Here is a 12,190-nt window from a genome sequence, read left to right as displayed (position 1 = left end):
TTTCATCACTAAACCCTTGGATATTGCAAATTATTTCAATAACTATTTCACAAATAAAGTAAATACTATAAGAGACAACATGCCACCTGTAAAGGGTAACTTATCAGATTCAATTATAAAAAGTCAGATCATGAAGGACAAAGAAATGTGAATTTGAATTTTTGCTCACAAATCTTTCAGAAATTGAAAGGCTATTGTCTGAATTGAAATGTGACAAACCCTCTGGTCACTACAATCTGGACAGTAGACTTGTGAAGCTATCAGCTGTAAGTATTGCTGGTCCGATATGTCATATATTCGAGTCTTAAGGAAGGAATTTATCCGCAAATATGGTAAATAAGGTCACTCCTCTACCAAAAGAAAATAGAAAAGAATCATTCACTGGACCAAATAGTAGGCCAATCAGTATTTTACCTGTTTTAGGTATACTTATGGACAGAATTGCATTCATACAAATTCAAAATAACTTCTCCCTTAATAACATTAATTCTGACTTTCAACATGCTTACAAACCAGGCTATTCAACATGCACCGCACTTACACAATTGGCTGATGATTGGCTAAGAAATATTGACTGTAAATTATTAGTTGGTACAGTACTGTTAGATTTTAGCGCAGCTTTTGATCTCATTGATCATGAACTGCTGCTTACAAAACTAGCTGATTACGGTTTCGAACACTCAGCTACTAACTGGATGAAAAGTTATTTATTCATGAGACAACAATGTGTCCTGTTTAATGGAACTTTATCAAGCTTTAAAACGCTACAATGTGGCATTCTTCAAGGAAGTTGCCTTGGACCATTATTATATTCAATATTTGTAAATGATATGCCACAAAATTTAAGAAATGCAAGCAGTTCCATTTATGCAGATGACACTACAATGTATGCTTAGGCAAGCAAAGTGAGTTAATGCAGATTTCTGAATGGGTCACGGTAAATAAGCTGAAACTAAATGCATCCAAAACAAAATGTCTAATTATTTGTTCAAAGCATGCTCACAGAGAGAATCACAGATTAAATATTTCTTTGCAGGGTGCAGATATTGAGCAAGTTAAGGAGGCCAGATTGCTTGGAGTTATAATAGATGAAACACTCTCTTGGTCAACTCACATTAACAATATTGTAACAAAAATGAGCAGAAGTATTTCAATTATTAGACGGAATGCCTATTTTTAACAGACACATCTACCATGCAAGTCATACAATCACTAGTTTTGTCACATCTGGACTACTGTCCAGCATTCTGGTCAAATGCATCCAAACAAGACTTAAATAAAATACAGCTTACTCAAAATAGAGCTGCAAGACTTGTATTGCATAGCTCAATTAGAAACAGTGTTGAGAAAACTTAAGACAATGTTGGTGAATGAGAGTCAATGAGAGACTAGTGTGTAGTCTTATTTTGTTTATGAGAAATATTTATACTTTACATAAACCTGTGTGCCTCTTTTTTCAGCTGGTGCTTATTAGTGATGGTCATGGCTATGGCACTAGACAAGGCTTGAGGGGTTGGTTCGCCCTGCCGAGACCCCGAACTGATGCCTTAAAGAAAACTGTAATGTACAGGGCACTGTCCTACTGGAATAGACTTCCACAATATTTGGTTTCAATTACCAGTAAGGTGGGATTCAAGAGGAGACTACGAGTGGGTGTAATGCAGAAAGAGATTGATTTTGGGTGGGTCTAATCTGTGTCTAATGAATGGGTTCTTGTGTTGGGTTGTGTGTTGTTTTGGAATGTGTTTGTCTAGTGGTTATGAGGAGTATTAGAGTATGAGTGTATGGAATGTTGTGCTGTTTTTGAGCACGTTTTAGTTTTCTCTGAGATGTCTTTGTTGTTTTATTGATATTTGTTGTTTTATTGATATTTGTTATTGTTCTATATTAGAAAATTTGGCATACATGTTTGGTTGTATGTCTGATTTTGATTGGTTTAATGTTCTATAATTGTTTGTATATTTTATTGGTGTTTTATTGATATTTGTTTTGTTTTTATGTTGTTTATTGATTATTCTTGTTTAATTTTATATGTTTGGATCCAGACCCCAGGAAGAATAGTCGCTGCTGAGGCAGTGACTAATGGGGATCTGAAATAAAGAAATAAAGAAATCCTACAGTTACACCTTGGGGGACTGTGAGTTTTCTTGGCAATCATGTTATGATCACTGAATCCAATTGGCAATTTACTAATTGCTGAATTAGTAAAAATATGATCTATATTTTTTATCTATGATTTGTTGTCATTAATGAAGTAATTGGGACAAGTTGCATACCGTGGCTATGTCATTAAGCTTTCTTCTCATAGAGCAGGTATTAGATAACCATTCTATGTTTAGGTTTCAAGTTTCAAGTTTCTTTAATAGTTGTCATACAGAAGTAAAGAATACTTTTATACAAAATGCTTCTTACTGTTACGCTCCAGATACTGTGCATTGGGGGATTATCCATGAAAACAGACACCCTCACACATATACACGCATAGCCACACACACACCCACACACACCAAACTGCCAGAAAGGGGAAGTCGCAGGGTCATAAATCTGCTTTTGACAGAAGGTGAATACACTAGTTTCGAGCCATCCCATTAGCCCTCGTTAAACTACTATGACAGCTAAGGGGGATGTCACTATCAGAATTTTCAGAGAACCTGCATCGTTTCATTTCAATCTGCTGAGAGACACTTGAGAGAACACACAGCATGGGGAGAATTCTTTCTACACACCAACAGCAAACAGACACATTTGAAATGCTTATTCTTAAGATACACTTATTCTGAACACAGATATATTGAACATTTCTGAAGAAGAATAATACATTGTATTTTACATTTGGAATTTGGAATACACAAAATGTATTTTACATTTGGCATTTGGAATACACAAAATGTATTTTATTCTTAATTCTGTAACTTAATTCTCACACACAGTTTAAATGTTTAATCTGTACACCTTGGAATACACACATTTATTGTGAAGATACACAAATACATATTGTGAAGATATTGTATTTTTCTTAAGACTTTTGGAATACAGAAAATGAAATACATATTGTGAAAACCTTGGAATACACACAATCTGTAAATAAAAAAAATTTAAATCTTTTATTTTGAACTTTTTTTTTGCAAAAAATTAAAACTTTTATTTTGAAAAAATTCTGAAAACTCCTCCCCTTCCGTAACCAGATGTCCCTCCCCTTCCGAAACCGGATGTCCCTCCCTCGAAGCCGGATGTCCCGCCTCCTTGAATCATCGACCAATCAGAGAAGGGGGCGGGACTTAGGGGGTCATAAACCATCTCAAAAGGGGGCGTGGTTACAATCAATCAAACTAAAAGGGGCGTGGATATATGCCCTTATAAGGTCTGACACATTGTGTATCCCTAATCTCTCTCTGTGTATCAAACAAGAGGAACTGTCAGGTATTAAACTGTGTGTGTATCAAACAAGGGGAACTGCCAGGTTTTAGAACTGTGCAAAGGTATGGAAAAACCTATCAATAGGACTTAAATGCACCTCAGATCCTTCTTAAATTCCGGTGACAGTAGTGTTGCACTAAAAACAGTCAAACAGTTACAATAAAGCATACCAACACATTTGCTATGTATAGAAAAAGGTGTTATTCCCATAGCAGGAGTCGAACCCGCGCCTCCCTGTTGAAACCAGGGCATCCTTACCGCTAGACCATATGGGATTTGCATATGGTATACTGTACAGAACCTGTATACACTCCGACAGGGCTCCGGGGGGCGGATATTTATCTTTCTGTACACGTTTTTTAAGTGAAATATATTAGTAGGACTCTTTTTACATCATTCTATATAAGACTTGTAGATATATAAGAATATCTTATAGAACATAAGACATGTTTTGATATTATAAAATATTATAAAAACAAAATATAATCGATCCACTATACCCCTGGATTCACTATACAGTGAATCAGTCCGGATATTATACATTATTTTTACACAAACAGCATATTTATTGTGTGAATGAAGTAAATCTTTCATGTACAAATAAGACATGTCGACCATGTAACAATCAACAAGACCATCACTGAAACAATATGAATTGTTTTTGCTAGTAGCCTATGTAAAACCCTGCATAGTGCAGGGAACTTTCGCAGAGTACATTTCACATTCCTATCTCTGACTTCACAAGTCTGTCCAGGGTTAATGATGTTACTGAATGTATCCTGGATACATTCCTATCTGTGAACACTATAATCACGGTAAAACCTAACATTGCATTATTTTCATGGTTATAATGTATAAAATACATCTTTGTATTAAGATGTTTCATGCTAAATAGTTCTTAAAATGAATTTCCTTCAATCATCGGGACAAAAATCAAACAACCTCGCCGGTAATACAGTGCATTTAGCTTTTTTTCTGCAAAATTATTATGAATTATAATATTCTATCAACAACTCTAATAACGGCTTTATGTTACTTTCATACATGTTAGCCATACTATACACTAACTATGGTGAGTGAGTTAAAATGTATTTGCCTTAGAATTATCATCTTTGAGCTGTTTGAATTTCCTATCGTGTGTAGGATTTAATGCATATCGAGATATTGAGAGCATAAAACTCAGGGGGCTTTCTTATTGCACAAATATTTAGTGTGGCTAAAAAACTAGACACTGCAAAGTAATTCAGAAATGTGCTATTTGTTTACCTTAGAACAGGTTAAAGAAAATACATTTGGGGCTTGAGCGTACTAAAAAAATTCATTTGTATTGTTTTTACCTCATCAGTGTGTAAACGTCTGTTTTAAGTGTATCGGTCAGTTTCATGGTTTTAGATGTCGATTTCAAGTGTATCATTGACCCTCAGCCTATAAACAAAGAATTCAGAATTCAATAGGATTATGTGTTATCACGTAACGAGCAATAACACTATACAACAAACATCAAATGCACTCACAACACACAATTGGATTCAGTGATCATAACATGCTTGCTATGGCAAGAAAAGTCAAAGTCCCCAAAGCAGGTCCTAAAATCATACATAAAAGAATCTATAAACATTTCTGTGAGAATTTATTTATTCAAGACGTGCACAAGATAAAATGGGACAGTGTATTTGAGTGTAGAAATAAGACATATGAAGTTATTTTCCTCGGTCTGTGACAAGCATGTGCCCATAAAAAAACGTTTTATAAAAACTAAACACTGACCTAAGGAGCAACATGAAAGAAAGAGATAAACTGAAAATAATCGCTCTAAATTCACGGAATTCAGAAGATTGGTTAGCATATCGCTCTTTAAGAAATAAAGTGACCAAATTAAATAAACTGAAAAAAAGGCTATACTACCAATCCAGAATTGAAGAAACAAAATATGATGGTAAAAAAAACTATGGAGTACTCTGAATCAAATCAAGGGTAAAGACAAAATGGGTAAAATACCATCATTTATTGAATCGGGGGATGGTTTCATCACTAAACCCTTGGATATTGCAAATTATTTCAATAACTATTTCACAAATAAAGTAAATACTATAAGAGACAACATGCCACCTGTAAAGGGTAACTTATCAGATTCAATTATAAAAAGTCAGATCATGAAGGACAAAGAAATGTGAATTTGAATTTTTGCTCACAAATCTTTCAGAAATTGAAAGGCTATTGTCTGAATTGAAATGTGACAAACCCTCTGGTCACTACAATCTGGACAGTAGACTTGTGAAGCTATCAGCTGTAAGTATTGCTGGTCCGATATGTCATATATTCGAGTCTTAAGGAAGGAATTTATCCGCAAATATGGTAAATAAGGTCACTCCTCTACCAAAAGAAAATAGAAAAGAATCATTCACTGGACCAAATAGTAGGCCAATCAGTATTTTACCTGTTTTAGGTATACTTATGGACAGAATTGCATTCATACAAATTCAAAATAACTTCTCCCTTAATAACATAAATTCTGACTTTCAACATGCTTACAAACCAGGCTATTCAACATGCACCGCACTTACACAATTGGCTGATGATTGGCTAAGAAATATTGACTGTAAATTATTAGTTGGTACAGTACTGTTAGATTTTAGCGCAGCTTTTGATCTCATTGATCATGAACTGCTGCTTACAAAACTAGCTGATTACGGTTTCGAACACTCAGCTACTAACTGGATGAAAAGTTATTTATTCATGAGACAACAATGTGTCCTGTTTAATGGAACTTTATCAAGCTTTAAAACGCTACAATGTGGCATTCTTCAAGGAAGTTGCCTTGGACCATTATTATATTCAATATTTGTAAATGATATGCCACAAAATTTAAGAAATGCAAGCAGTTCCATTTATGCAGATGACACTACAATGTATGCTTAGGCAAGCAAAGTGAGTTAATGCAGATTTCTGAATGGGTCACGGTAAATAAGCTGAAACTAAATGCATCCAAAACAAAATGTCTAATTATTTGTTCAAAGCATGCTCACAGAGAGAATCACAGATTACATATTTCTTTGCAGGGTGCAGATATTGAGCAAGTTAAGGAGGCCAGATTGCTTGGAGTTATAATAGATGAAACACTCTCTTGGTCAACTCACATTAACAATATTGTAACAAAAATGAGCAGAAGTATTTCAATTATTAGACGGAATGCCTATTTTTAACAGACACATCTACCATGCAAGTCATACAATCACTAGTTTTGTCACATCTGGACTACTGTCCAGCATTCTGGTCAAATGCATCCAAACAAGACTTAAATAAAATACAGCTTACTCAAAATAGAGCTGCAAGACTTGTATTGCATAGCTCAATTAGAAACAGTGTTGAGAAAACGTAAGACAATGTTGGTGAATGAGAGTCAATGAGAGACTAGTGTGTAGTCTTATTTTGTTTATGAGAAATATTTATACTTTACATAAACCTGTGTGCCTCTTTTTTCAGCTGGTGCTTATTAGTGATGGTCATGGCTATGGCACTAGACAAGGCTTGAGGGGTTGGTTCGCCCTGCCGAGACCCCGAACTGATGCCTTAAAGAAAACTGTAATGTACAGGGCACTGTCCTACTGGAATAGACTTCCACAATATTTGGTTTCAATTACCAGTAAGGTGGGATTCAAGAGGAGACTACGAGTGGGTGTAATGCAGAAAGAGATTGATTTTGGGTGGGTCTAATCTGTGTCTAATGAATGGGTTCTTGTGTTGGGTTGTGTGTTGTTTTGGAATGTGTTTGTCTAGTGGTTATGAGGAGTATTAGAGTATGAGTGTATGGAATGTTGTGCTGTTTTTGAGCACGTTTTAGTTTTCTCTGAGATGTCTTTGTTGTTTTATTGATATTTGTTGTTTTATTGATATTTGTTATTGTTCTATATTAGAAAATTTGGCATACATGTTTGGTTGTATGTCTGATTTTGATTGGTTTAATGTTCTATAATTGTTTGTATATTTTATTGGTGTTTTATTGATATTTGTTTTGTTTTTATGTTGTTTATTGATTATTCTTGTTTAATTTTATATGTTTGGATCCAGACCCCAGGAAGAATAGTCGCTGCTGAGGCAGTGACTAATGGGGATCTGAAATAAAGAAATAAAGAAATCCTACAGTTACACCTTGGGGGACTGTGAGTTTTCTTGGCAATCATGTTATGATCACTGAATCCAATTGGCAATTTACTAATTGCTGAATTAGTAAAAATATGATCTATATTTTTTATCTATGATTTGTTGTCATTAATGAAGTAATTGGGACAAGTTGCATACCGTGGCTATGTCATTAAGCTTTCTTCTCATAGAGCAGGTATTAGATAACCATTCTATGTTTAGGTTTCAAGTTTCAAGTTTCTTTAATAGTTGTCATACAGAAGTACAGAATACTTTTATACAAAATGCTTCTTACTGTTACGCTCCAGATACTGTGCATTGGGGGATTATCCATGAAAACAGACACCCTCACACATATACACGCATAGCCACACACACACCCACACACACCAAACTGCTAGAAAGGGGAAGTCGCAGCGTCATAAATCTGCTTTTGACAGAAGGTGAATACACTAGTTTCGAGCCATCCCATTAGCCCTCGTTAAACTACTATGACAGCTAAGGGGGATGTCACTATCAGAATTTTCAGAGAACCTGCATCGTTTCATTTCAATCTGCTGAGAGACACTTGAGAGAACACACAGCATGGGGAGAATTCTTTCTACACACCAACAGCAAACAGACACATTTGAAATGCTTATTCTTAAGATACACTTATTCTGAACACAGATATATTGAACATTTCTGAAGAAGAATAATACATTGTATTTTACATTTGGAATTTGGAATACACAAAATGTATTTTACATTTGGCATTTGGAATACACAAAATGTATTTTATTCTTAATTCTGTAACTTAATTCTCACACACAGTTTAAATGTTTAATCTGTAAACCTTGGAATACACACATTTATTGTGAAGATACACAAATACATATTGTGAAGATATTGTATTTTTCTTAAGACTTTTGGAATACAGAAAATGAAATACATATTGTGAAAACCTTGGAATACACACAATCTGTAAATAAAAAAAATTTGAATCTTTTATTTTGAACTTTTTTTTTGCAAAAAATTAAAACTTTTATTTTGAAAAAATTCTGAAAACTCCTCCCCTTCCGTAACCAGATGTCCCTCCCCTTCCGAAACCGGATGTCCCTCCCTCGAAACCGGATGTCCCGCCTCCTTGAATCATCGACCAATCAGAGAAGGGGGCGGGACTTAGGGGGTCATAAATCATCTCAAAAGGGGGCGTGGTTACAATCAATCAAACTAAAAGGGGCGTGGATATATGCCCTTATAAGGTCTGACACATTGTGTATCCCTAATCTCTCTGACTCACTTAATTAATTACATATTAATACTATAAACTATGTACACACATCTGATTAGCACTATTACTCAGTAGTACTATTAATCACTTGTACATTGTATATTACTATTGCACCTTACTGTTACATTTCCACTCTGGTTGGATGCCAAACTTATTTTCGTTATACTTGTGCTGTACAATCAGAGGTGCGTTGCTCATGGGACGGGGTTGCACGCCGTGCAACCGCACTCTGTGAGCAGAAGCACGCGCACGCACGGATGTGCACGCGTGTGCACACAGGAATGCGCTGCACTCGACTGATGCGCCAACTCGCTAAGTACCCACTTGGCTACTTTGCATATCAATAGCGCAGGTCGTCAGGTGTGTTCAAATATGTTCTCAGATACATTCACACAAAACTTAACATTACATTCCATTCGTAGAGGCAATTAGGCATTGTCTTTAGTCTGTGCGGATGCGAGGGAACATTTATGCACATGCGCAGGATTAAAACATTGTGCAGCCAGCTTTGAAATGAGGAACGCAACACTGTGTACAATACAATACATTTGAATCTAATCTAGATTAACTTCCTGCTGTTATCGCCCCCTCCTACAATACATACAGTTATGTGAGTTCTGGACTAAATCATATCTAATGACTAAATAATCTTGTCAGCTGATGGTCACACAAACACATGCACACACACACCCCTACCTGGGTACAGGATCCTGCTGATCATGCCTGGGAAGACCATTAGAAACATGGGCAGCAGTTTGAGATAACCACACATGATACAGCCTGCCTTCACATGAGTCAGACTACGAGCTGCCAAGCACCTCTGAACTATCACCTAAAGAGAGAGAGAGAGAGAAAGGGAGAGAGAGGGAGAGAAACAGAAAGTAGAGAGAGAGAGCGCATGCAAGAGAGAGCGAGAGAGAGAGAGAGAGAGAGAGAGAGAGAGAGAGAGAGAGAGAGAGAGAGAGAGAGAGGAACAACAGTACAGTAAATATTTCTCAAAAGGAACTCCAAATTAAGACTTAATAAAGAGTCATGACAGGCTGAAAACATCTGAGATCCATACGGACAATGAACCTGAAGCTGCAGCTGGTCACATGTACAGTAGGGCTTAACGATATCAAATAAATATTATATTGCGATTCTTTTGACAGATATTGCAATTGCAATACGCTTTGTGATATTAGAGGGAATGTCAATATTTTCATTTAGAAAAAGTATTCAAATGATGATGATGATAATAATGATTGTAAGTTGAAGGACTCTCATGCAGTGGAGGTTTCTCTATGACAACACGTGAAATACAAATTCACTCATAATTCATAATTATTATTAATTTACATAACCTATATATATATTTTTTTTTTAATTATTATTATTTTTTTTTATTATAAATGTTTTCCTCTGTAAAAAAAATGCCAGTGAATTTTTTTTTCTTCAAAAATGGCCAAAATTGACAGCTCTGAGCAGGCCTGCACTGCAGTATTGCCTGCAGTAATTATTCGTGAAGAAAACTTCACAGGTGTGACCCATTGTTAATAAATAATAAATAACAGCGAATCAAAATAGGCTATTAACTTCATCTAAGCACGGTCTGTGCAGTTAAACTCTTGCCATTGAATGGATAACAAGGCTGTCAATCATTCAATCCACCAATCAGCTAATGGTTTCTCTTTGGCTGTTCTGTGGCTCTGCAGCTAGCATGATTGACAGCCTTGTGGCCCAATCAGATAATGGTTTCTCTTGTGCCGTACTGTGGCTCTGCAGCGAGCTTGTTTTCAAAAGAATTTTTATCTCAGGAAGATAACTTGTCGACGTCGTTACGCAAGTCTTGTGAATGTCTAAACAGGGCTGATGACATTGATGAAGATGATATCAATAACAACAATGCCTCTCCATTGTGCATCGTTTGATGATATATATTTTTTTTATCTCAGTCGTTGTAAAACGAAAGCCTGCAGTGCTTAGCCTGGACGCAGCCGAAGTGTAGTAGTTCTAACGTCACTCGGGAGACAAAAGCCAAACATCAATTTGATGCAACAAGCTGGCTCGCGATGCACTATTGTTTACATTTTCCATGGGATTAATGCAAGTGGCTCGAGTCGGACTCATCACATGGAGAAGCTGCACTATTCAACGATATGGGTAAGTCGTGTCTTCTTGGCTTTAGAATGTCAGTTTGTGTAACGTTACTGTAACCGAATTGAAACCGCATCATAACTCCTACATCGACCATGTCACTTTTCAAAAGGCATGAATGAATGAAAACTTTATTTAACAGATTGCAGAATGGGTACAATATACAGTACGGCTCAATACACATAATTATTAAGGAGATGCAGACCAGATAAAGACTTTCGTCTTGTTTACATCAGGGTCCCCCATTTTCAATTCATAGTGAAATGTATCTTGTGTTATTAGGAGCCCTGCTAAAGTTGGTAGCTAACGTTATATTGATAATGTTTCAATATTATCAGGTTGATATTATTAGGTTGATAATGGTGTCAGTGTTTCAGATAGCAAGGTGGAGATCTTTGTTAACTAGTAGAGCTTTGGTTGAGAGAGATTACAGTGCTGTCTCTTAAAACTCATAAACAAGTATTGAGCAAGACGAGTTAGTCTGTTGTGTTGTGCGTATTGTATGGGAGGGATAATGATGACTGTGTGTAACTAGGAGGGATATGAGGACTGTGTGTATGTGGCACTGAATTGATGTAAACAAGACGAAAGTCTTTCTCTGGTCTGCATCCCCTTAACAATTGTGTGTATTGAGCCGTACTGTATTGTACCCATTCTGCAATCTGTTAAATAAAGTTTTCATTCATCATTCATTCATTCATTCATTCATTCATTCATTCATTCATTCATTCATTCATTCATTCATTCATTGTCCTTGTGTTACATAAAACCCATCTGTGGCCTTGTGCAGAGGAAGGTGGTAAATACATGTTAGATATTCCAATGTACAGTTTTGCATACCATTGACTCTAAGGCTACGTTTAGACGAGCGTTTTGTGAACAGAAACCGCAAAAGTCATCTTGCGGTTTCACTTTTAATTTTACGTTTAGACGAGCGTTTTGGGGTGGAATTCTCCATGCAGACGACGCTATAACGACGGAGCCCCGCTGTCACACGATTGGCGCATATGTCACATGACGTGCTGTGAAGACCCGCCCTACTCTGCCTCTGATTCGCAGACTGTGGATGGGGAATGTGATTGTACCAAAGCAGAGTCACTCACAGACAGTGGGTCCACTCACGCCGCGGGACAGATTCTTGTGTATTTAACCCTTTCACTGCCACACGACAGCCGGTTGTGTGATAGTAAAGGGTTAACCTTCTGTCGTGTGGCAGTGAAAGGG

General features: G+C 36.4%; 1 protein-coding gene across 1 annotated transcript in view; it reads right to left on the bottom strand.

The window, feature by feature from the left end:
- The window catches only part of slc5a2 (solute carrier family 5 member 2), a gene marked incomplete at its 3' end in the record, with an annotated part of 148,989 nt that overhangs the window by 76,133 nt on the left and 60,666 nt on the right, over nucleotides 1-12,190 (bottom strand). The window contains exon 9 of the mRNA XM_084332380.1: nucleotides 9,527-9,662. Within this exon, the coding sequence (XP_084188506.1) occupies nucleotides 9,527-9,662 (136 nt within the window). The remainder of the gene's footprint in view (nucleotides 1-9,526; nucleotides 9,663-12,190) is intronic.

Source organism: Notolepis coatsorum (genome assembly GCF_963971535.1).
Source record: "Notolepis coatsorum genome assembly, chromosome: 1".
Lineage (NCBI taxonomy): Eukaryota > Metazoa > Chordata > Actinopteri > Aulopiformes > Paralepididae > Notolepis > Notolepis coatsorum.
This window is presented reverse-complemented; position numbering and strand designations above follow the sequence as displayed.